Genomic DNA, 23,918 nt, shown 5'->3' with positions numbered 1-23,918 from the left:
AGTGCAATAAGCTAGGCACAGAAAGACAAACTTCACATATTCTCACTTATTTGGTGGAACTAAAAATTAAAACAGTTGAACTCATGGAGATAGAGAGTAGAAGGATGGTTACCAGAGGGTGCAATGAGTATTAGAGCAGTGATGGGGAAGTGGGGATGGTTAATGGGCACAAAAACATGTTAGAAAGAATGAGTAAGACCTAGTATTTGAAAGCACAGCAGGGCAACTATAGTCAATAATAATTAAATTGTACATTTTAAAATAACTAAAAGAGTGTAATTGTATTTTTTGTAACAAAAAGGATAAATGCTCGAGGGGATGGACTCCCCATTTAACATGATGTGATTTACATTGCATTCCTATCAAAGTATTATATATCTTATGTACCCCATAAGTATATATACCTATGTACCCACAAAATTTAAAAATAAAAAATAAAAAAATTTAATAGATAATGGGCAAAACATTTGAAAAGACACTTCACAAAAGATATTATAAAATATTTTGGATTTTGATCTGGAGAAACATTTTGAATACGTAAGACTTTTCAGTATAAAAAAGATGAATATATTTCACTGTATGAATATTAAAATAAAAGACACCTTAAAGTGAAGACAAGTTATAAACTTTGTATAAAATTTTATGCATTCACAATGTATAAAATTAATAAAGAATTGTTTTTAAGAAGTAGAGAACAACTGATTAGTACAACTAATATAAAGCAACCTGGCCTGAAAATAAAAATATTTAAAAAATATATGTGTATGTATATTTCCATATATGTGTTTTGTATATTTGTATGTATTTGTTTGAAGGCATTGGAAAGATAACATGACTGTGAAGTAGTATGCGGCCAAGATTTCAGAAAAAAGTGTACACCTAGAATGGTAATCCTGGTATTTGGTTCTGCCTTTTCTCCAGGTGTGTCTTTGAGTTTCTGAGGAGGTAGCTGAGAGACTGAGAGGGAGAGTAGAACCGTGCAGACTCATGAGGCTGAGGATGAAAATATTGTTTAGGATCTGCCCAGAAGAGCTTTTGGTTGGGACCTTGAAGGACTACTCCCTAAGAATAAGGGTATAAATTATAAAATGTTCAACCTCTCCTCGCAGGGATTAAAGTTTCACACCACATCTCAGTCCCTGATTGGATTAAGGTGATCCAGGATTACTAGTGCACCAAGCCTAACTCTGCTTACCAGAAGTGAAAGTAAATCTTTTGAGAAAGGTGTCAGTCACAACCTCACATCAAATCTGTGGTTATAGATATACATAGCCTGGCACTCAGTTCAATGTAACCAGTATATGAAGAAACAAAACAACACGATGGAAGAATAAGAGAGTCAGCTGACAAAGGAAATGGTACCTGGATAAGAAAATTATCTGATACAGACTTTAATATATTCAAGTCATAAAGACTAAATTTAAAATTTTAGCAGAAAATTAAAAATTAACAAAAGAACTTGATGGGAAATTTAGAATTGACAAATGTAACAACAAAAATTAGGAATTTGATGGATTTAGATTTGGATAGTATAAGAAAATAGAGCAAACTGCTAAGAAAAGGATGGAAAATACAGAAAAGAGCGTAAGAGAAATAGATGATACATTCAGAAGGTCTAATATATGTATCATGTAATTGATGTCCTAGAAGGAGGAAAATGGAGAGTCAAGTAAGGACAGGTAATGGCTGAGAATTTTTCAAATGTAACAAAGAGATATCAGACAACAAATTCATTAAGCCCTGTAATTAGGGCAGGATAAATACTTTACGGTGAAGACAATACCATAGCACATTATTTGAGAAGTCTGAAAGCCAAAGATACAATCTTAAAAGCAGCCAGTGAGAAAAAGTTTAATCACTCTTAAAGAAGCAACAGTAAACATGGCAGCTCACTTCTCATTGGAAGCAGTTGAAACCAAAAGACAGTAGGATATGCTGAAACAGAGAAACTGCCATCCTCTAGGATGCTGTACTCAGAAAAATAGATAAAAGTAAAATTAACACGTTTCAAATGGAGTATATAACCATCTGACATACTGAAAGTAGTTTTTTTCCTGGTGAAAAGATTGCAGGCTCAAATGCTAACTTGTATCTGAAGTATTGAATAAAGAACACATTAGATAATTTTAAGTGAATATTGACTGTATACTACAAAGCACTAATAGTAAAGACTTGTAGGGTGGTATATATTTGTATGTTGTGTATGTGGGTATAGAGGGAGTTAAAACTGGAGTGGGAAAAACGTAATTTAAGTGTTCTGAGGTTCTTTTCTAGGAACAAGTAAATGTTATAATTTATATTTGATTTTGGTAAGTCAAGTATTAGTAAAATATATTACTAACAAGCTAATGGGGAAATGGATAGAATAAAAATTCAAAATCCAAAACAAGGCAAGAAAGAAGATAAAGAAGAATATTGAACAGGCAGGGCAAATAGAAGATAATAAAATTGGAGATTTAAACCCCAAAATATCTGTAATTATATTAAAGGTAAATGGATTAAATGCACCGATTAAAAGATAAAGAATATCGGATTGGATTTAACAACAGCAAAACCCCACAAACTGTTTTACAAAAACTACTCCTAAAATATAAGGATGCAGAAAGATGGAAAGTAAAACGGTACAAGATGTAAAATTTGATGACTCTAACAAAAATATATCTATTATCAGCCAAAGTAGATTTTAAGGCAAAAAAAAGCATTACTAAAATAGATGTGTCATAATGATAAACTGTTTAGTTCTCCATTATATTATAGCAGCCTTTAATTTGTATGTCCATAATATTATAACTTCAGAGTATATAAGACAAAACTTGACAAAACCAGAAGGAATAATAGAAAAATCATATGATAAATAAGAGAACAGTTGTACAAAAAGTAAAACCCAGTAAAGATATGGGAGATCTGAACTACTTGATTAATAAACTTGAACACCTTTATGTTAATTTTTCTGCTTGGAACACTTTTTCATATTTCAGACTGATTTCTTATTTAAAACCTTTCTTTAAATAGAATTTTCACATTAAAGCATCCAGTTTTTTTTTTTTTTGGTCTGGAATAGAAAATCTTTCACATATAAAACTTCAACATTAGCTAAGATATATTCTTTTTTATGTGGAATAACATGATTGTAAATATAAACTGCATTTCACAAATAACGTGGATTTGAAATACTTCTCAATGTTTGAGTCATTTACAAACTGTGTAAACTGAGACCTGGAGACCATCTAAATGAAAATCCTGAGTAGAATAGTAGTCAAGATAGGCTTTGGGGACAGTTCCCCCAAATGTTACATTATTTCAGTAGTATTGGTACCCACCTATAATACAAATTGTTTTAAAAATAAGTTTTATTGTGTATATATCAGGTATATTACATGACGTTATGGGATACATATAGTCAAAATGGTTACTATAGTGAAGCAAATAAACATTTCCATCATTTCACATAGTTATCCTTTTTTGTGTGTTTGCGATATAATACAAATTTTTCATTTTGTGTATGTTCACATGGAATTATTAAGGGAGAAGAAAATGTCAAGGAAGAAGAAATTGTGACTTAAAATTCAATTTGGGTTCTATATTACTGTGCCATCAAAAATACTTAAGATAATCCTTTTAGGTGTTCACAAATGTTTGACTTTTTGGATTCAATAGCAGTGGTAATTCTTTGAAGAAATACTTAATTGGGGCCAGGCATAGTGGCTCGTGCCTGTAATCCCAGTACTTCGGGAAGCTGAGACAGGAGGATTACTTGAGACCAGGAGCTCATGACCAGCCTGGGCACCATAGGAAGACCTCCGTCTCTACAAAAAAATTAAAAAATTAGCCAGGCGTGGTGATACATGCTTGTAGTCCCAGCTACTTGGGAAGCTTAGCCAGGAGGATTGTTTGAGCCCAGGAGTTTAAGGCTGCATTGAGCTATGATCATGCCACTGCACTCCAGCCTGGGTAACAGAGTGAGACTCTCAAAAGAAATACTTGGCGGGTCTGGTGACTCACGCCTGTAATCCTAGCACTTTGGGATGCTGAGGCGGGCGGATCACGAGGTCAGGAGATCGAGACCATCTTGGCTAACACGGTGAAAACCCGTCTCTACTAAAAATTCAAAAACAAAATTAGCCGGTTGTGGTGGTGGGTGCCTGTAGTCCCAGCTACTCCAGAGGCTGAGGCGGGAGAATGGCGTGAACCCGGGAGGTGGAGCTTGCAGTGAGCCAGGATCGTGCCACTGCACTCCATCCTGGGTGACAGAGTGAGACTCTTGTCTCAAAAAAAAAAGAAAGAAATACTTAGCATTTACTCTTTGCTGCCAAGTCTGTGTTAGGTGATAGCATTACAGTGAGGATCAAACAGAGATGATTTCTTCTTTCCAGAACTTACATTCTAGTGGGTGAAGTGGGATGTGGACAGAAATTAAATAATCCCACAAATAAATGTAAGGTTGCACTATGTAAGAGACATTGGTATATGGTTCTATGGAGTGGTATAATGGATGAATTGACCTTCTCGAAGTCTAAAGAAAGAAGGAAGCCGTTAACAAGATCAGAAGAGGTAGTGTCAGCATGTGCAAAGACTGTGGCAGGAGATAGACTGTTTTGGAGGATTGGAAAGAAAGCTTATATAGCTATACCACAGACAGCTAGAGTTGTGTAACATTGTAGGGTCTCTTTGTGAAGTAATATGGAATGAGAAAAGGTGGATAGTTAAGTAGAGGCTGTGCAATGTTGATATTTAGGGGAGCATATAAAGAATATTGGGCTTAATCTTTTAGAGCAATAGGAAGTCATTGAAATACATTATTGAGGTGGATGACATATTCAAATTTGCATTTTGAAAAGATTGCAGTATGGAGAAGAGATCTAAGGCCATTAGTGGCTATTGGTTGATTAAACTGATCTTACTGCAGTGCTCTAGGTAAGAAGTAATGGTAGCTTGGGCTAGAGTGGTGGAGCCAGAGATAATGGGTAGATACCTTAGGTATTTAGGAGATAAATTTGACAGAACTGGATGGTAGATGGGTATTAGATATGAGGTAGAGAAGATATCAAAGTATTATAAGCTATTATACAACTTGATTTAGATTTAAATGAATACATATTAAAATATATGTTTTGAAAATATGTAAAAGTGAAGGAGTTCCTTGAATAGATAGTAAATCATCTATATGGAGAAGATTATGAGACAGAGTGATTTTATGAACTTTTAATGGCAGCAGAAATACCTGGGGTGTTATATAAAGCAGAATATGAAATTGTTTATAGTATGTATTCTTAATTAGATAAAATGATAGTATTGAAGCATGCTAATTATCAGAAATGACTTTTTGATGTATAGATACCTCAAGAAGAACATGCTGCTAATGGTCCAGAACTCCTGAGGAAAAAACGTACAACTTCAGCTGAAAAAAATACTTGTCAGCTTTATATTCAGACTGATCATTTGTTCTTTAAATATTATGGAACACGAGAAGCTGTGATTGCCCAGGTATTTATGATTATGTGCTATTTTAGTAGTTCCCATATTGTTTTATAATACCTATTCTTTCCTTTAAAAATTTAAGTTAGTGTATTCTCTTTTTGGGAAAAAGTATGTATTTTCAGTTGTGATATGATAAAATAGATAAGTACATGGATAACTGAAAGACCAGTTGGGATATTTTAGTGTCAAAAGAGAGGGGTAAGACAATGATTTCTTGAAGGAGATGATGACTCTGAAGTTTAGCTTTGGAAAGAGAGTTGAATTTTCATTTGTGGTCTTAAAGGAGGGAAAGTTGGAGGAATCCTTCCAACTGGAAGTATTTAATTTTATTCTGTATTTTTATTGTATGTAGCACTTTCTAAGTTACATTATTATTTGCACTTGTGTCTTCTCAACCCTCATTAAAGTATAAATATTTTGAGGGTGCCCTTCAAAATGTCCTTCTTGTTGAAGGTACCCAGTAAGAATTTGATGAATGAACTTTTGACTCAAAGGATTTGAAATGGAGAAGATGGAGGTACCACTAGTATAAATGAATCATTTTGGGGTGAGGATGAACTTACTTTTAAACATGTATAAAAGCTAGGTAGTTCTTCCCTTAGGATTTTGAAAATGTGAAACTAGAGCTTGAGGGAAGGGTAGCCTTGAGAGATTGAATGTGGAAAGAATGAAACCAAAGGAGAAGAAATTGGAGCTATCTGTATATGGTGAATAGGCTGAGGAAGAGAAGCTAGTGAGGAAAACATAATAGTAATAAGGTATGAGATTTTGTAGGATTTACCAAGGAACAAATAAATTTCAAGACAAAATAGCATGAATTTATAATGAGCCCTATGAGCAGTTAGGAATTTCATTAGCAGTGTTTGGCAGCCTGGGCTGCCTTTAAAAGATTATTGTTAATGCTTTTACTTGACCCATCTTGTTTTATGTTTATGTTTTTACAGTTTCTTTGAAAATAATTTTGAGCATATATATACATGTTTTCACATAAATGGTAGCAAGAGTACTTTTTGTAAATGAAGTTGGGAAGGTTGTCTACAGAGTGTTTAGAAGCTAGAAAGTTTAGTTGGGGGTCAGCTAGGTAAATGCATGCTTTTGGGTTGATCATCGTTTATCTCCTTGTAGAATTTAGCAAAATCTGAATGTATGTTTATTATATTTGTATTATCTCCCCCCTTTCTTCCCCTACTAAAATAAGCCTCTGTAAATTTATAGGGACCTTCTGTGTTTTGTTCACCACTATATCCCCAGCGCCTAAAACAGTGCCAAAAATATAGAAAGGGGTCAAGAAAGCTTACAGAATATGCAGCAATAGAAGGATTAAAGTCAGGGAATGACTGTGTGTCCTGAACCGTCAGGGAAGTTCTTATAAAAATGTTTGAGCTGAGTCTGAAGGATAAATAGAGAAACATACTCTAGGCATAGGAAATACGTGAAAAGGAATGGACGTGTGACATTGTAGGATTGGATTGAGGAAACAAAATTTTTATGTGACTGAAACAAGAGTATATGTTTGGGCCAGTTGTGGTGGCTCATGCCTGTAATGCCAGCACTTTGGGAGGCCAAGGTGGGTGGATCACTTGAGGTCAGGAGTTCAAGACCAGCCTGGCCAACATAGTGAAACCTGTCTTTACTAAAAATACAAAAATTAACTGGGCATGGTGGTAGGCGCCTGTAATCCCAGCTATTTGGGAGGCTGAGGCAGGAGAATCACTTGAATCTGGGAGGTAGAGGTTGCAGTGAGCCGAGATTGCACCACTGCACTCCAGCGTGGGCAACAGAGCAAGACTCTGTCTCCAAAAAAAAAAAACAAACAAAAAAAAACAATGAAGTGTGCATGTTTGTTGTTGGCTAGAGGAGTCTGGAAAAGAAAATAGAATCTCCCCTCTCAGCACAGCTCACTAATCTTTTTTATATTTCTGTCCAGTATATAATGTTGACATTTAAAAATTTGATTGTGACAGGACATGAATAATTACTGATTTTGGAAATGGAAATTTATAATCTTTTTCATATTTCAACATTGCCTCTAAAATGTTCTTTTTTTTAAATCATAGATATCCAGTCATGTTAAAGCGATTGATACAATTTACCAGACCACAGACTTCTCCGGAATCCGTAACATCAGTTTCATGGTGAAACGCATAAGAGTAAGGACCTTAAATAGTTAAAAAGACTTAAAAAGTGAAACAATCCAGACCATGTTTACACACACACACAAAAGCTTGCTTTTAATTTTATCTTTATGAATTAAGTAGTTTAGTTTAATTGTACCTGTTGATGCAGTTTTTTACTCCTGGCATTTACACACCCACACACACACAGATACTTGGGTTTATGATTTAAGAATTAAATGTATAAGGTCTTAATCCGGTCTATAGTAGAGGTAAAGTGTGTTTTCAGTCTGTCTGATTAACATATTATTAAGAAAGGTCTGACCCTTCAATAACTATGGCTCTAGTGCTTGACTCTTCCCCCCCCCGACATTATCCCTCAGTTTCGTAAAATTTGTTTTGTGCAGTATTTTTCACTGTGTGTTCCATTTGGTGTTCCAGGGGAGAAAAAGGATAAATACAGTGTTTAAATAAAATTGGAAGTTGGAAAAACCCTTAGTACTGTAATCTTGAAAATTTGCAACTCACAGTAACATAGATCAAGTTTTGAGAAGTCTTTCAGGAAAGAAACCCATATTTTTCTAAATTTTTGACCATGAAACTTTTTTTTTAGAGAAAATATATTAACATCAACAGATTCCAAAATACTTTAGGCATTTTGAGAAAAGCTGATCCAGAGCGATAGGGTCACGTAGTATTTAGTTTTAATGTTGTAAATTACAGGTAAACAAATAAATATTAAATTACTGACAAATTTAGGCTATTTTTTCAAAAAATTTCTGAATATTCTAAATATATATGTATAGCTTTTTAAGAAACAATATTTATATACTAAATAAACAACTGAACTTAAATCATCCTTTCACAAAAGTATTTGCCACAGGGTTCCTTAATATGTATGCTTTCCTATTTTTCTTCACATATGGTTAGATAAAATGTCTATACTAGAAAAGTTTAATATATACATTCAGCCACATAGCTGTAGGTAGTCCTTAAATTTAGCAGTAGTATGATTAAATCTTAAATTGGGTTTTCTTAAGGTGAAATATGATTTATTTATTTACAGTATAAGAATTGTTCATAATTAATTGCTTTCATGTATTCTGTGAGCAATATAAATCCTTAAATGAACAAATAACAGTGATAAGAGGTATAAGTGTTGCTGTTTAGTAGGCAGAGCAATAAAATGCAAGTAATGAAAAGTAGAGAACACCTGAACACATTTTAGTGACGTACCTTTGAGGAAAATGATTTGTATTATGAAGAGATGCATGTATATAAGTAAATAATGTGGTAGTTGGTTGTTTTTAGACCTTACCTCTTATTAAAACTTTAGTAAAGTTTTATCTGTTGAAGATTGTTCATAACCTATTAATTTAAAATTTATATTGTCAGCAAATATTAATAATCCATTTAAATATAGGTAATTAAGTTTTAAATGCAATTTTTTTTTTTTTTTTTTTTTTTTTTTGAGAAGGAGTCTCATTCTGTCGCCCAGGCTGGAGTTCAGTGGCGCAATCTTGGCTCACTGCAGCCTCTGCCTTCCAGTTTCAAGTGATTCTCCCACCTCAGCCTCCTGAGTAGCAGGGATTACAGGCACCCACCGTCATGCCCAGCTAATTTTTGTATTTTTGTAGATAGAGGTTTCATGCACCATGTTGGCCAGGCTGGTCTTGAACTCCTGACCTCAGGTGATCACCTGCCTCAGCCTCCCAAAGTGCTGGGATTACAGGCGTGAGCCACCGTGCCTGGCTTTAGATGCAATTTTTATTTATAGCCAGTATTAGAGAATTACTAGGAAATTTCATTTTTATATTTAGTGAGAGAAAGCCATCTACAGCATGTCTTCAAGCATGGACTATCTGTAACATACAGTGTGCTTGCTTTTGAATTGTTTTAGTGTTAAATGGCCGTAACTGATTGTTTTTCGTTAATTGTTAATAGATAAACCAGACGTTCTGACATCTGTTCTTAAGCAGTTGCCCTCAATGGTGTTTTTGCCTCCCTGCTTCTGAGCCTCTTGGTTTTACTGGAGAGTACGGATCATAAAGAGACCTGTAATTCTTGTTGTATCAACCATTATATCATCCTCCTACTGCCAACATTTTCAAATAGACTGAGGTTTGCCTTTCAGTAAAAACATTTACTTTCATATTGTAATTCCTTGGCTTACCTGGGGAAAGCCAAATTGTTCTAGGACTTCAGAGGAGACACACAGGTCTCTGAAAGGATGCAGGGGCTAATAAATAAAAGCTTTTGTTTAATAGAAGTCTGGTATTAGAACAGATTATTCAGATTCTGAAGGAGGAACCTGTGGTAGGAGTATAGTAGCTAAGTATCAAAAGAAGCATTCTGGAAGAACTCAGCTTGAAATAGTAAAAGAAGTGAGTTTAAATTAGAAAGCAAAATTCTTGCCCACATTCAGGAAAAAAAAATAAATTTGCAGTTAGTTTGGCTTGGCTCATGTGACTCTCTAGGCAAGGAAAACCGGGAAAATGATTTGTCTGCTGAACTGACAGTCTTGGGTTTGATACCTATTTTATATTCTAGTAATTAGTTAAAATACAGGGTTTTATATCCTTGTAAGTGTTACCATATGTAGGAGATTAGGACTAAAGGAGACTTGTTCAGATAATTAAATTTGGGAAACTATACTTCCTTTACTTGAGGTTTTGAAAGCAAAACTTGTTTTTTCTTCCCAAGTGTTCATTGTTCAGGAATCTGGCGAATACTTGCTCAGAAATTTAGCATCTTCAATTTTAATTTCCCTACCTAGCCTTTCTTTTTTGTTTGTTGTTATTGTTTTGCCTTCTGTGATCAGCTCAGGGATGTGGGCAGTGGGAACAACCTTAGAAGCCTTAATTCAGGCCTGATTTCCATGGGAGCATATTGTCCAGGTGTATGCAGAAGGTGAGCAGACATTTACACTAAAGCTCTGCTAACATTAATTACTTACTAAATTATTGTTTTGGATTTTAGATCAATACAACTGCTGATGAGAAGGACCCTACAAATCCTTTCCGTTTCCCAAATATTGGTGTGGAGAAGTTTCTGGAATTGAATTCTGAGCAGAATCATGATGACTACTGTTTGGCCTATGTCTTCACAGACCGAGATTTTGATGATGGCGTCCTTGGTCTTGCTTGGGTTGGAGCACCTTCAGGTAGTTTATCATGTTAAATATGTCTTAACTTACTACTTGAAACAAAGAGGAGTTTTCAGAGAATGTTGAATTTTCAATGTGTAGGAGAAAGTGATGCCTGTACAATATCTTAATTTGTGCTACTTGAGTTAGGCAAGACTCATAAGCATAATGTAAAAGGCACAATAGATGAAGGAGCTTTTTATTTTGAAATGCATACAGGGAAATATCCTGATTCCTGACATTTGAATGGACCAAATGAAATAAATAATTTTATGAGAAAAAGTGGTAATTCTGAAACTTAAAGGGAAATTTAATTTTTCCACAAAAGTTAATAAATGTTATATATTTATTAACTTTTTTCCCCCCCCCAAAATAGGGTACTTAGAATCAAAAGAGGAAAACTGTGTCTTGCTGTCTCTTCTGTAGTGAGATAAAGAGCAGAGAAATCCTCATCAAGAGTGGCAGGTAGAAAGAAAAGAAAGCCTGCCTTTATTATTTTATTTCTAGCCTTTATTTTAATAAAAGGGAAGCACTGCATGAAAGAGATGTAGGCAGGAAGCCCCTGGTACCCACAACTCATCATCACCTGGGTTCATACTCTGCCGAGTCTCTGCCTTAGCCATGAAAGCTATTGTCATTGATAATTTTGGGATGGGACAATACCCTTCCCATTACAGTGGGGGTGGAGTGTCGTGGAGGAGCTGTGATTTACTGTATCAGTTCAGTTGCCTAGTTTAGAAATCCAAATTTATTAATTGAAAGATGAGTGGAAAGGACCCCAGGCTCTTTGAATATAAATTGTGTCAAGTAGAGTTTAATCAATAGTATATTATCTTCTGAGCTATATACAACAAATTCTCCTTCTGATACTTCATTTCTATCTTTAAAAAAAAAAAACAACTTCTGCTTTATCCAGAGTAAAAGAAGCTTTTGTATTCTTATTCTTATTAGTTTATTCTTTGATTTTGATTTGTTTTGTATATTTTAAGATCTTAAGTAGTACTGTATTTTCCTTTATACTTCTTTCTCCTTTTTTAAAAGTCAGTATTTTAAGTCAATACTTTTACAATTTCCATAGCTTCTTTTGTTTTTCTTCTATGTTTTAAAGTGTAGTCAATTTCATGATATCATTTTAAAGTACAAGTTTATGTCATGGGCTGCGTATTAATAGTGCAGTACTTTTGGATATTTGTCTTTTAAGATCTGTGCTTTTTTTTGTTACTTGGATTGGTCAGCAGATTGTACAGCTCACTCTTTCCTATGATTTTTCATGTTCAAGACTTTTATACTCTGAAATCTCTTTGCCCCTTCAATGGTTGGATGATTTTATCACAAAGTTTGTGATTTCTTCTCCCTGTTCATTAGTAAGTACTATTAAAAACTCAGGGTCTCATATGATTTTATTTGTATATTATCCATTAATACAGTAGTTGTGAAGTCTCAAACAAGTGGTTCTCAAAGTGTGATCCATGGAGTAGCACCATCAGCATCACCTAGGAACTTGTTAGAAATATAAGTTCATAGGCACTACCCCAGTCTCTTGAATCAGAAGCTATAGATGTGGAGCCCAACAGTCTTAGTTTGAACAAGTTCTCAAAGTGATTCTGATGCACACTGAAGTTTGAGAAGCACCACACTAATATTTTTGTCTCTAAAGCTTGCTCACAAAATGCCTCCTGGGTAAGTGAGTATGTGATCTTAAACTGAAAACTTTCTGCCATTTTGCATTTTCAGTTACAGACTATTGTACTTAAGGTTGTAATGGTTCTGTAGGAATTTGGTAAAATTCTTCCTAAATCTTCAGATATTCTCATGTCTTTAGATTCAGCTACTCATTTTTTTTTAAAAGTAGGCTTTATTTTTTAAAACAGTTTTAGATTTACAAAAAATTGAACAGATTAGTTATTCTCAAATCTCCATCCTCCGTCCCCTCACAGTTTTGAGGAGTACTGGTCAGGCATATTTTAGAATGCTCCCCTATTCGGAATCTGTCAGATGTTTTCCTTATGATTAAACTGTAGTTATGGGTTTTTGGAACACTCAGTGTTTGTGTCTCATTGTTTGTGATATTTGGATCACCATTTGTGATGCTGCTCATTTTCCTGAGGTGGGGAGAGTTGTGGATTGAAAATGGTGGGGCATGTTACTTGTATTTTGTTTTTTTTTTTTTTTTTGAGACTGAGTCTTGCTCTGTCACCCAGGCTGGAGTGCAGTGGTACGATCTCCGCTCACTGCAAGCTCCACCTCCCGGGTTCACGCCATTCTCCTGCCTCAGCCTCCCGAGTAGCTGGGACTACAGGCGCCCGCCACCATGCCTGGCTAATTTTTTATATTTTTAGTGGAGATGGGGTTTCACCGTGTTAGCCAGGATGGTCTCGATCTCCTGACCTCGTGATCCACCCGCCTCTGTATTTTCATTATTAGGGTCTTCATAAAGGTGAAACAAGATACTTCCTGTGTACTTCATGAGCAAGAATATGGTGATTGGCAACCAAAGTCGAAAACTAAGACTCCCATTGTCAACATTCTATCCCCATTTCCCCCACTCTGCTTTTTTTCCTTTTATATTATTATCTCTCTTTATTTCAGACATTAGATGTCTGCTTCCATTACTCTATGTTAAACCCCTAACTTCGGCTCTTGGAAGCCATCTTCTAAGAGCTGCTGGGGAGGGGCTAGGCAGGCACAGAAGAATAGAGGCCAGAGTGGGAAAGAAAAGGGATCTTTGTTCCTTTGGTCCGACTTTTTCTAGTGTAGGTTACCTGCCTTGAAATAACACTGCCAGCTTCTTCACTTGTCTTTGCCCTTACTACTAGCTGAACTGAGTTTCATATTTGACTAATTTTTTTTTTAAAAACAAGGAATGTTATATATTTATTCTTGATTATTTCAATACCCTTATGAGGTGTAGGTATTATTGTCTCCCTTCTACAGATGAAGAAACTTGTGTTCAGAAACTTTGTGACCAACCTAATACCACACAGCTAGAGGTGGAACAGGATCTGGAATCTGGACCTTTTAACTCCAGATTCAGTTCATTTGGTAATTATATTACTAGGTATTTTATATAGATATAAATAAAATCTACACACACACACACAGTAACATCCTAGCCTTTTCTTAGATGTTTCAAATAAGAAGCTGAAATGTTTTCTGCTTCTTAGTAGAGGTTATACATTGGTGGAATCTGTTTTCTTCTTTCTTGAGAGAGAAGAGTTATAAAATCATACTAAGCTATAATATTTTGATATAATTTTGGGTAATTGTCACAGCATAATGGGAAGAGCAATGGACTGAGAGCTGGGAGACAGGATTCTTGTCTGTTTTCTGTCTGTAAATTCAGGAAAATCATTTTGCTTCTGGTTGTTTTTTCATTGTAATTCTGTCTTTGCTCTTCCTTTGAGTCTTCATGTTTCTACCTATAGGTCTTATCAGTTAACTGAATGAACATAGTCTCAGTTTGGCCTGGTCTTTGAGTGAGGCTGGCTTTGGAATTCATCTCTATAGTTAGTCCTGAAACCTTCAGTACTCCTCTATTTGTGAAGAACATTGTTTGAGGCATATCATTTGGTAGAAACAGTCTCTTCTGTTTTTTTTTTTAGATTAGATGTTTTAGTTTGATATTACATACTGAAATTTGAGAGCATACGGAACTTAATACAGGGTTCTCGGGATAACCCACAGCTTATTGAATTCTTAACCCATAGTTTAAAAGTATAATTTCAAATGCTGGGAAAATTACATCATTAAAATATTGCAATAGGACACTTGCTATTGGCATTTTATGCTTGTCTGGACCCCATGGATATTTAACATCTTTGATCCCTACCCATTACATGTGAGTAGTGCTCTCCAGACTTGAAAGCCAAATGCCTGTGCTTTCACATTTCCTAGTAACACTTCTGGGAGTAGTACTATGGTCTGGTCCAGAATTACTGCTTAGATTAATATTGTATGATCAGCATGCTACTATTAATGTTTGGCCTCCTCACGTCAAAACTGTATTTATGGAATATATCAAGGTGTCATATTACTCTTGTCTTTTTTCTAAGACTTTTTTTTGGAGGGTGGGGTGGAGTTGGTCTGTTTTGGTTTAGGACAGATACTCCCAACTTTGGCTCTCAAACTATCCTGTAGATAGAAAATTGTCATTATACTTCTTTGTTGCTTATTGAATCCTTCATCAATAATTACTTTTGACCTGAATTTAAAACATTTCACCCTTCTCATTGTTATTCACAACTTATATTTGTCAATGATGAATATATGTATAGTAAAATCTTAAATTTAAAATATATAGCAATTGAGTTTGAGTTAATGGTTTAGCTGTGGGTATATATGATACCTCATTACTGAGTTTTCTGGCATATCAAAACTAGTTGCAATATTTAAAAAATTAAACCATGACTTTCAGAGTTACAAATAGTATTTTATTTCTTCCTGTATTTCAAGTTACTCCAACATGTGCTATTAGCCTGCAACAAATATTAAACTTCCTTTTTTTTTTTTTTTTTTTTTTGAGACAGAGTCTCGCTCTGTTGCTCAGGCTGGAGTGCAGTGGCATGATCTCTGCTCATGGCAACCCCCGCCTCCCGAGTTCAAGTGATTCCCCTGCCTCAGCCTCCCAAGTAGCTGGGATTACATGTACGCAGCACCTCGCCTGGCTAGTTTTTGTAATTTTAGTAAAGATGGGGTTTCAACATGTTGGCTGTGCTGATCTCCAACTCCTGATCTCAGGTGATTCCGCCTGCCGCCGCCTCCCAAAGTGTTGGGATTACAGGCGTGAGCCACTGCGCCCGGCCATTTTAAACTTTCATATATAAGCAATAATCATAAAGACCAAAAGCAGTTGTTTAAGAAGTTAAGCAATATATAAATTACTATATTTCAGAATAGTATGTTCTAATTTATGTATACTCTTCTCTTAAATTAGCCAGACCCTAAAAGTGCAGAAAAATGTATATTATCAGAGATTTTAAAATATACCTATTTACTTTTTTTTTTTTAACTGATAAAGATTTGAATTGTGGAGGCTTCTATGCTTAATTCAAGTTTGACAGTACTGCATTGGACCAATTTGCACATGACAAATCTTCACTAAGGCAGGATGCTAATTTACTATTTGTTTAAAACTATGCTGTGTGTACAATAATTATTATATACAGAATACTTATTTATATATTTTCTGGTTTCCAGAAATAATGGTGTGCTCCTCAGAACTGAGCTCCAAAAGTAGAACTAGCTTAAGAAAATATATTAAATACTCACAAATTATTTGGTATTTTCTCTCTACTCAGTTGTCAATGTAGAAAAGGTAGTAAATTTTGAATATCGTAAAGGTTCTCAACCCCTTGCTGGGTTAAATTTGCGTGTGACTCCAGTTATTTGTCCGGCCTGTAGTCCCGGGTCACTCATTTTAATGTGCATATACATCACCTGAGGTGGGCAGAGTTCTGGATTGAAAATGGTGGGGCATGTTACTTGTATTTTCTTTTTTTTTCTTTTTTCTTTTTTTTGAGACAGTGTCTTGCTCTGTCACCCAGGCTGGAGTGCAGTGGCGCGATCTCCGCTCACTGCAAGCTCCACCTCCTGGGTTCACGCCATTCTCCTGCCTCAGCCTCCCGAGTAGCTGGGACTACAGGCACCTGCCACCATGCCCAGCTAATTTTTTGTATTTTTAGTGGAGACTGGGTTTCACTGTGTTAGCCAGGATGGTCTCGGTCTCCTGACCTCGTGTTTCTTTGATACACATTTTTCATTTCAGCTTTCTGAATTATATAGTAACAGTAATTCAAATTTGTGTTTTGTTGCCATATATTTCTTATATTTAATGGGAGCAAGGCAACAGTTGTAGTATAATGCTGTTCTTGCAGACCTGTTTTGAATTGCCTTCTGTACATGCTTTATTAGGGATTCTAAATATTAGACTTGTTTTTGAAGCGGGGAGAATGGGAAGGGGAGGAGAAGCAATATTAGACTTTTTTTTTAATGGTTTAGTAACTTTGTTGTAACTTGTATATAGAAAGCTAATTAGAGCAGTTATCGTAATACCCTTATCCATTTGATTGTATTTCTTTTAAAAATCAAATAGGGAAAACTTTTAAGTATAAATATAAACTAAATAACTTCTCACTGAAAATCTTATAATAAAGTTAATTAAAAGAAAATATGATCTTACCAGTGTAATGTCTATATAAAGGCATGAATTGACGAGGTGGTTTCTGATTTTCCTATTATTATTTTTCTGATTTCTCATAATTGATTTTGGCTGTGAAAGCACTGTCATTTGCTATTAAATTCTAAAGTCCCTGTTAATGAACAGATGAAGTACAAAATGATAAAAATATTTAAGTGGAAATATGGTTTTTCTTTTAAAATTTGATAGTGTCCTAAAGACATATTGGAACAATCATAATTCAGTTTTTAAATTTTTTTGAAAATTTCAAACCTGCAGAAAGGTTGCAAGAATAGTACGGTGAAATTCTTCTTCTTTTTTTTTTTTTTTAAGACGGAGTCTCACTGTGTCGCCCAGGCTGGAGTGCAGTGGCACAATCTCAGCTCACTGCAACTTCCACCTCCCGGGTTCAGGCAGTTCTCCTGCCTGAGTAGCTGGGATTACAGGTGTGCACCACCACACCTGGCTAATTTTTGTATTTTTAGTAGAGATGGGGTTTCACCATGTTGGCCAGGCTGGTCTCAAACTCCTGACCTCAAGTGATCCACCTGCCTCGGCCTCTCAAAGTGCTGGGATTACAGGCGTGAGCCACTGTGCTCAGCAGTGGTGAATTCTTGATGGACTAATCAGTTATTAACCTTTTGCCTCATTTGCTTTCTATCTCTTCCTTCCTGCCCACCCATCTTCTCTTTTTCCTGCTTTTCTCTACCCCCCCCCTTTTTTTTTTAACTTTCTTGACAGAATTATATTCTTTTTTAACAAATACATTGTATGTTATATCTCAGGACGGGGAATCATGTACTCATGTGCCTCACTGCTTTTTGTAGAAGTGACTTTCTCAGAATCTTCTTGAGGATATTTTGTTCAACTTTCATTTAACTTAAATCATTTCTTTTTAAAAGATGAAAGGATGTACACTTTGACTTAGTGTAAATATTGATATATTCAAATTGAAAGGAAATGTAAATATTTGTTTACCTAAATTAATGGGAACAACATTTGGGGGACATTTTGATTATGAAGAACATTTTGTAATGGCTGTGTACTCAGTCCTGGGAGTTTCTTTATGAATGTCATTCAAACTTTTATTTGAAGTGACTTCTTAGTCTTGGACCAAAGAAACTTTTGCATATGTGATACGTTTGAGTACCAGTTCTATTTTAGATTAAAATATGAAATGTTTTCATTTAATATAGCATATATTACCTTTTTTAGGGGGTAAAGGGAAACAGATGCTAATTTAGCCATTTTTTTTGTTCTGGATTAGGAAGCTCTGGAGGAATATGTGAAAAAAGTAAACTCTATTCAGATGGTAAGAAGAAGTCCTTAAACACTGGAATTATTACTGTTCAGAACTATGGGTCTCATGTACCTCCCAAAGTCTCTCACATTACTTTTGCTCACGAAGTTGGACATAACTTTGGATCCCCAGTAAGTATTGTCTAATTATTAGCTTAAAAAATACTTATTAGTCTAATTTTTATGTTGAGTGATTTATTTAAAATTTACAGTGAAAACAAATGTACTTACGAGTGTTTAGTTTTTATGTCAGAGCACAGTAATGTATTTGACCATACTGAAAGAGAGGAAGATAGAATGTTTGTGATTAAAATAAGAAAAGCATAACAATGCCAGAATTCTGTGAAGGCAAGGAATTTCATCTGGCTTATTCAGACAAAATAATATCTATATCTCCTGGCCCTAGAACAATGCCTAGTACATAATGTACTCAAGTATCTTTTGAATGAGAATCATTATTCATTGTTTAAAAGTACATTTTGAATGTTCAGCAAATTGTGAGAAATTGTTTTTTTGTTTTGTTTCCGTTAAAGCATTTTTAGGGAATGAGATTGATATTTTAAAATCTTTTCTCTACCGTGGAATGAGATTGATGTTTTAAAGTATTTTCTCTACTGTGGAATGAGATTGATATTTTAAAATCTTTTATTATGAAAAAATTCTAACATACACAAAAGTAGAACAAATAGTGCAACAAAGCCTTATATGCCCATGATTCAGAACAGGGATCAGCAAACATTTTCTGTAAAGGGCCTACTAGTAAACATTTTAGGCTTCAGGGGCAGTGTTTGGTTTCTGTTGTACAGTGTTTGTTGCTTTTACAATTTGTTAAATATGGAAAAGCCATTCTTAGTTAAGCCATATAAAAACAAGCTGCTGGCTACTTTATCAACCCCTAATTCAGAGCCAATAATTGTGAAGATTTTGCCATATATTCTATCTGTATTTCTTTCTTTTTCTTTGCTAAGGTATTTAAAGGAACTCTATCTATCCTTACATATTTCAGTACACATTCCTGAAAAAATAGACATTTTCTAATATAACCACAATGTGGTTATTACACCTAACAAAATTAACAGCAATCTTTGATATTATCTAATACCCAGTCCATTATATTGATCTTTTAAGTGACCTTAAAGATCAGTACAACACAGAAATGTGGAATACTGAATGATATTCTTTGTGATTTTGGTAGAGCTTATTAAAGATAACATTTTGGAAATGTACACTTGAAAACAGTATGTAAATTCATTTTACTTTCACCTTATCACTTGCAAAAGTGCAAATTTTTTTAAAAATAAGTTGTCTACTTGTAGCTTAAAATCCCCAAATGCACTTCTCTAATTTTTCCCATGTTTGTAAAATAGGTGCCATCTCACTAAGTTGCAAGTCTTTCTTCTTCTACGTCCCAATCAGAAATTGATAATTATTAATGTTCTTGGATAAGGTATTTAAAATGTGCTTACTCTGTAACTCTTGACTGCTTTTGTGATCTGTTCTTAAAAGAGTACTTGGAATTTTAGAGATGAGCAGAGAATTATTGTTCATAGTTGATTTGCATTTTCAAGAGCAGATAGGTGTCCTCTCTTTTCCCTAAGTCATCTTGGTTCCAGGCCTTACCAGGGGAATTTTAGTACCCCTCCAGCTACTTGTCTGGCCTATAGTCCCAGGTCACTCATTTTAATGTGCATATACATCACCTGAGAATCTTAAAACACAGATTCTTTTTTAGTAGGTCTTTGATGGGGCCTGAGTTTCTGTATGTCTAACATACTCCCAGATAATGCTGCTGCTGCTGCTGCTGGTACTCATCTGTGAACCACACTTGCAGTAGGGAATCTAGACCATTCTCTTTTCACTTCTTGTCTAATCTCTTTCCTACCTAGCTGCCAGTGAGATGTTTTTATTAAATTAATGTTATATTATTGTTTAATGGAGAAATTGGTTCACACTCTTTGCCTACCACGCTCAGTTATACCCCATTCTTTTGCAAATGTTGTTAATTCTGCCATCTGTATCCATAGTAGATGGTTGTCTTCATCTGTTTTGTGTTGTTATAAGGGAATATCTCAGGGTGGGTAATTTATAAAGAAAAGAGGTTTATTTGGCTCATGATTCTGTAGGCTGTACAAAAAGCATGGTGCTGGCATCTACTCAGCTTCTGGTAAGGGCCTCAGGCTGCTTCCACTTATGATGGAGGGCAACAGGTGCTGGCATGTGCAGAGATCACATGGCGAGAGTGGAGGCGGTGGGAGCGTGGGGTCGGGGAGAGAGGAGGTACTAGGCTCTTAACAGCCAGCTCTTGCAGGAACTAAGAGAGTGAGAATGCACTCACCCACCCACCTCCAACTCTTCAGGAAGAGCATTAATCATGAGGGATCTGCCCCCATGACCCAGACCTCTCTTGTTAGGCCCCACTAACAACATTGGGATCAAATTTGGGGAGACAGACATCCAAATTATACAATGCTTAATAAATATTTGTTGAGTAATTTAATAGTAAGATCAGCCAGAATCATAAACACCTGAACCTGTCTTCCTTAACATCTTTATCTGAAATCTCTTTCTCTCTTATACATTTGTAGTAATGTCAATGTTACTTTTTCTGTGGTTTACATTATTTCTTATATTTATTTATCCTATCTGAAATAGTTATTGGGCACCTATTATAAACTACTTTATAAACTTTGTTATAGGAAGTTGTAATCATAAATGAGACAAAGTTCCTGTCTCTCAGGGTGAAAATTCTACTCTCAGCAGATTCACCTTTGTGTAAATACAGTTCTAATAAATGCCACTTCTGCTTACTAACTTACTTCTACTACTTTCTAATATTGCTGGTACAATTTCCTTATCTTCACATTTAGGGTGTTTGATAATTTGGGGTTTAAGTATATTTCTAGCATTATCTCCCCTCGTCTGTCAAATTAAGTAATTCACAGACCTTTAAAACTTTCCTCCGCTAGAAAGTCAGTTCCTTCCCATGTCTGCCTGTTGAACTCTTGATCCATGTTGTTAGATGATGTAAATGAATATGGCCCTTAATTAAGAAAATATAACCATCATAGTTTTATTTATAATACCAAAAAGTTTTAAGCAGCCTAAATGGCCCTACAGTACGAAAATACCACGGAATGCTCTGCAGTCATTTAAATATCAAGTTTTGCAGTGCTCATTTTATACTGTTAAGCTGAAAGAAAGGTGTGTATAACTGTACACATGGAGGGTGGCTGTGGTGACTCACATCTGTAATCCCAGCACTTTGGGAGGCCGAGGCGGGCAGATTACTTGAGCCCAGGAGTTCGAGACCAGCCTGGGCAACATGGCGAAACCCCGTCTCTACCAAAAATACACACAAAAACAATTAGCTGGGTGTGGTGGCCTGCACCTGTAGTCCCAGCTACTCGAGAAGCTAAGGTGGGGGAGGATGACTTGAGTCCAAGGTTGCAGTGAGCCAGGATCACGCCACTGTACTCCAGCCTGGGGGACAGAGTGAGACTCTGTCTCAAAAAAAAAAAAAGTTATAACTGTACACATGGTGTAGTCCAAATTTTATATTAAAATATGATATAGCTAGATATGTCAGATAGGAAATAGATCAAAATTTTAATAGTTACAGTGCATGGTAGATTATGATTGAATTTTTATTTATGGATATTTTGTTTTCTTAATTTTCTTTCTTATAGTTAGAAAAATTTTTCTGTTTTCTTGTCACAAAGATTATAGTTTCTTTGTGAAACCCTTCTCTTGATTTGAACTTTTAGGACTTGTGCGGGTCCAGTCAAGATGGCCTTTATGTTCTATTTTGTGTTTTGCTTATTCATGTGCTTGGTTTATTCGTTATCTGAGGATGGCAAATAGCTGGCATGCTTGCTTACAACGTGTTCCCCCTTCTATTCCTGTTAATGATGATCTATTGTAATATACTCTGGCCTAGTAAAATAATAATTGACTAGCGATATCTGTAATGGATTTATGCAGCAGCAAGTCAGACTAAGCAGATATGTCAAGATTTGCTATCATTTAAAAATAGAATGTAAGTGCCTTGAAGGCTAGGGATAATACTTTTCTCATCTTTATATTTTTATATTTTAGTGCCTCGTTTTATAGCACTGGACATTCATTAATATTTACTGAATTGAAAAGTGGCAAAATATTCTGTGATGACATCAAGAGTTACACAGAATTGGGATTTTTTTCTTTCGTTTCTAAAACTCTAATGCTGAGAATTCTAGTGCTACACCTTTTTCAGAAACTGAATTGAATTTTATAGGTTGAAAACATAAAGCAAGATAATATTGGTGAATAGTATAGAGTTGTTAAATGCTGAATCTAGATTCAGGAGAAAGGCAAGAGGTATCAGGAAGAATAAAGGTGATAGTAGAGGACACATTTTTTAATTTAACAGTTGCCTCAGAAGAGGGAATAGAAAATGAAAGTAACTTAGTTGGGCTCTAGGAAAAAACAAAACGCCCTTGGACAGTCTTTTTCTTTCTTGAGAGTGGGGTTGTTGGGTATTTAAAACAAGATTTTAATTAAATAGCACGATTACTCTAGTGTCCAGTGTTTTTTGCCCCTTCTGATGTGTTCTGAATTGTTTGAGGGGCATTGTGAGGGTTGTTTTAGTGCATATCCCCCAGGATGGCAGGGGCTGCTGGGATCTGGTAGTAGTGTTCTGTTGCTTGATCTCATAAGCATTACTTTGAGAAAATTCAGGGAGCTATGCTGTATGTATCTGATTCTTCAATAAAATGTATCGAAACCGAACACCACTTATGTGCATTTATATGTTACATGTACACAGAACTCTGTTTCCTCTTTATTTGGTAAAGCAGTATTTTGGTTTTATCTCTAGGCTTTTACCATTTTTCATTTAAAAATAATATCATTGTGTTTCTGTTCTTAGTCAGCATTTTTACTTACCTTTCTTTATGTATTGGCTATTAAGTTAGCTGTCTTAGATTCCTGTTCTGTGTGTATTTATCCCCCTGCCAGTCTCTTGATTTTTTTGTCTTTCCCCACCTCTGTCTTCTCTGAACTAGTCATACCATGTAATTTAACATATATATATGTTAGAGACTATTTAGTAGTTTTAAAGTAGTTTATTTTACGTTACTAGTTTTAAAAGTAGGTGAGCTTATTTTTAATAGACTTTTATGACAGTCTGTCCTCAATTCTAGTCCCGGCTTACAAAGCTATACATTGTTATGGCTAGACCTCCACTGATTTTCCGTCTTTTCTAAGACAGTGACCCCTAAAAGAGCAAATTCTTTTCCTACTCAAGGTGTAAAACAATTGTAAGATCCTTTTTAAAGGAGAGTCCACAAGCTTCCATTGTTTTCCTAATGAGAACATTACGTTTAATCAGTTGACCTGAAAACCTTATTTTACTTCCTGTTTATGTAACTTTATATTCTTTTTGACAGCATGATTCTGGAACAGAGTGCACACCAGGAGAATCTAAGAATTTGGGGCAAAAAGAAAATGGCAATTACATCATGTATGCAAGAGCAACATCTGGGGACAAACTTAACAACAATAAATTCTCACTCTGTAGTATTAGAAATATAAGCCAAGTTCTTGAGAAGAAGAGAAACAACTGTTTTGTTGGTATGTATATTTTCCTAACATTTTGTTATGAACATTTTCAAACATTCAGACAACTTGAAAGAATTCTATAGTGATTATTGACATACCCACCACCTGC

The 23,918-nt window shown here is 35.2% G+C and overlaps 1 protein-coding gene across 3 annotated transcripts in view; it reads left to right on the top strand.

Annotated features, from left to right (window-relative positions):
- The window catches only part of LOC116463631 (disintegrin and metalloproteinase domain-containing protein 10), a 158,683-nt gene that overhangs the window by 102,142 nt on the left and 32,623 nt on the right, over positions 1 to 23,918 (top strand). For all 3 annotated transcript variants that reach the window (XM_032146816.2, XM_032146817.2, XM_058434761.1), the window contains exons 6-10: positions 5,335 to 5,484; positions 7,536 to 7,628; positions 10,572 to 10,755; positions 18,180 to 18,343; positions 23,638 to 23,821. In XM_032146816.2, coding sequence (XP_032002707.1) covers positions 5,335 to 5,484; positions 7,536 to 7,628; positions 10,572 to 10,755; positions 18,180 to 18,343; positions 23,638 to 23,821 — 775 coding nt within the window. The remainder of the gene's footprint in view (positions 1 to 5,334; positions 5,485 to 7,535; positions 7,629 to 10,571; positions 10,756 to 18,179; positions 18,344 to 23,637; positions 23,822 to 23,918) is intronic.

This window comes from Hylobates moloch, unplaced genomic scaffold, assembly GCF_009828535.3.
Source record: "Hylobates moloch isolate HMO894 unplaced genomic scaffold, HMol_V3 SCAFFOLD_45, whole genome shotgun sequence".
Lineage (NCBI taxonomy): Eukaryota > Metazoa > Chordata > Mammalia > Primates > Hylobatidae > Hylobates > Hylobates moloch.
The sequence above is the reverse complement of the archived record's forward strand: the minus strand, read 5'-3'. Positions and strand labels throughout refer to the sequence as shown.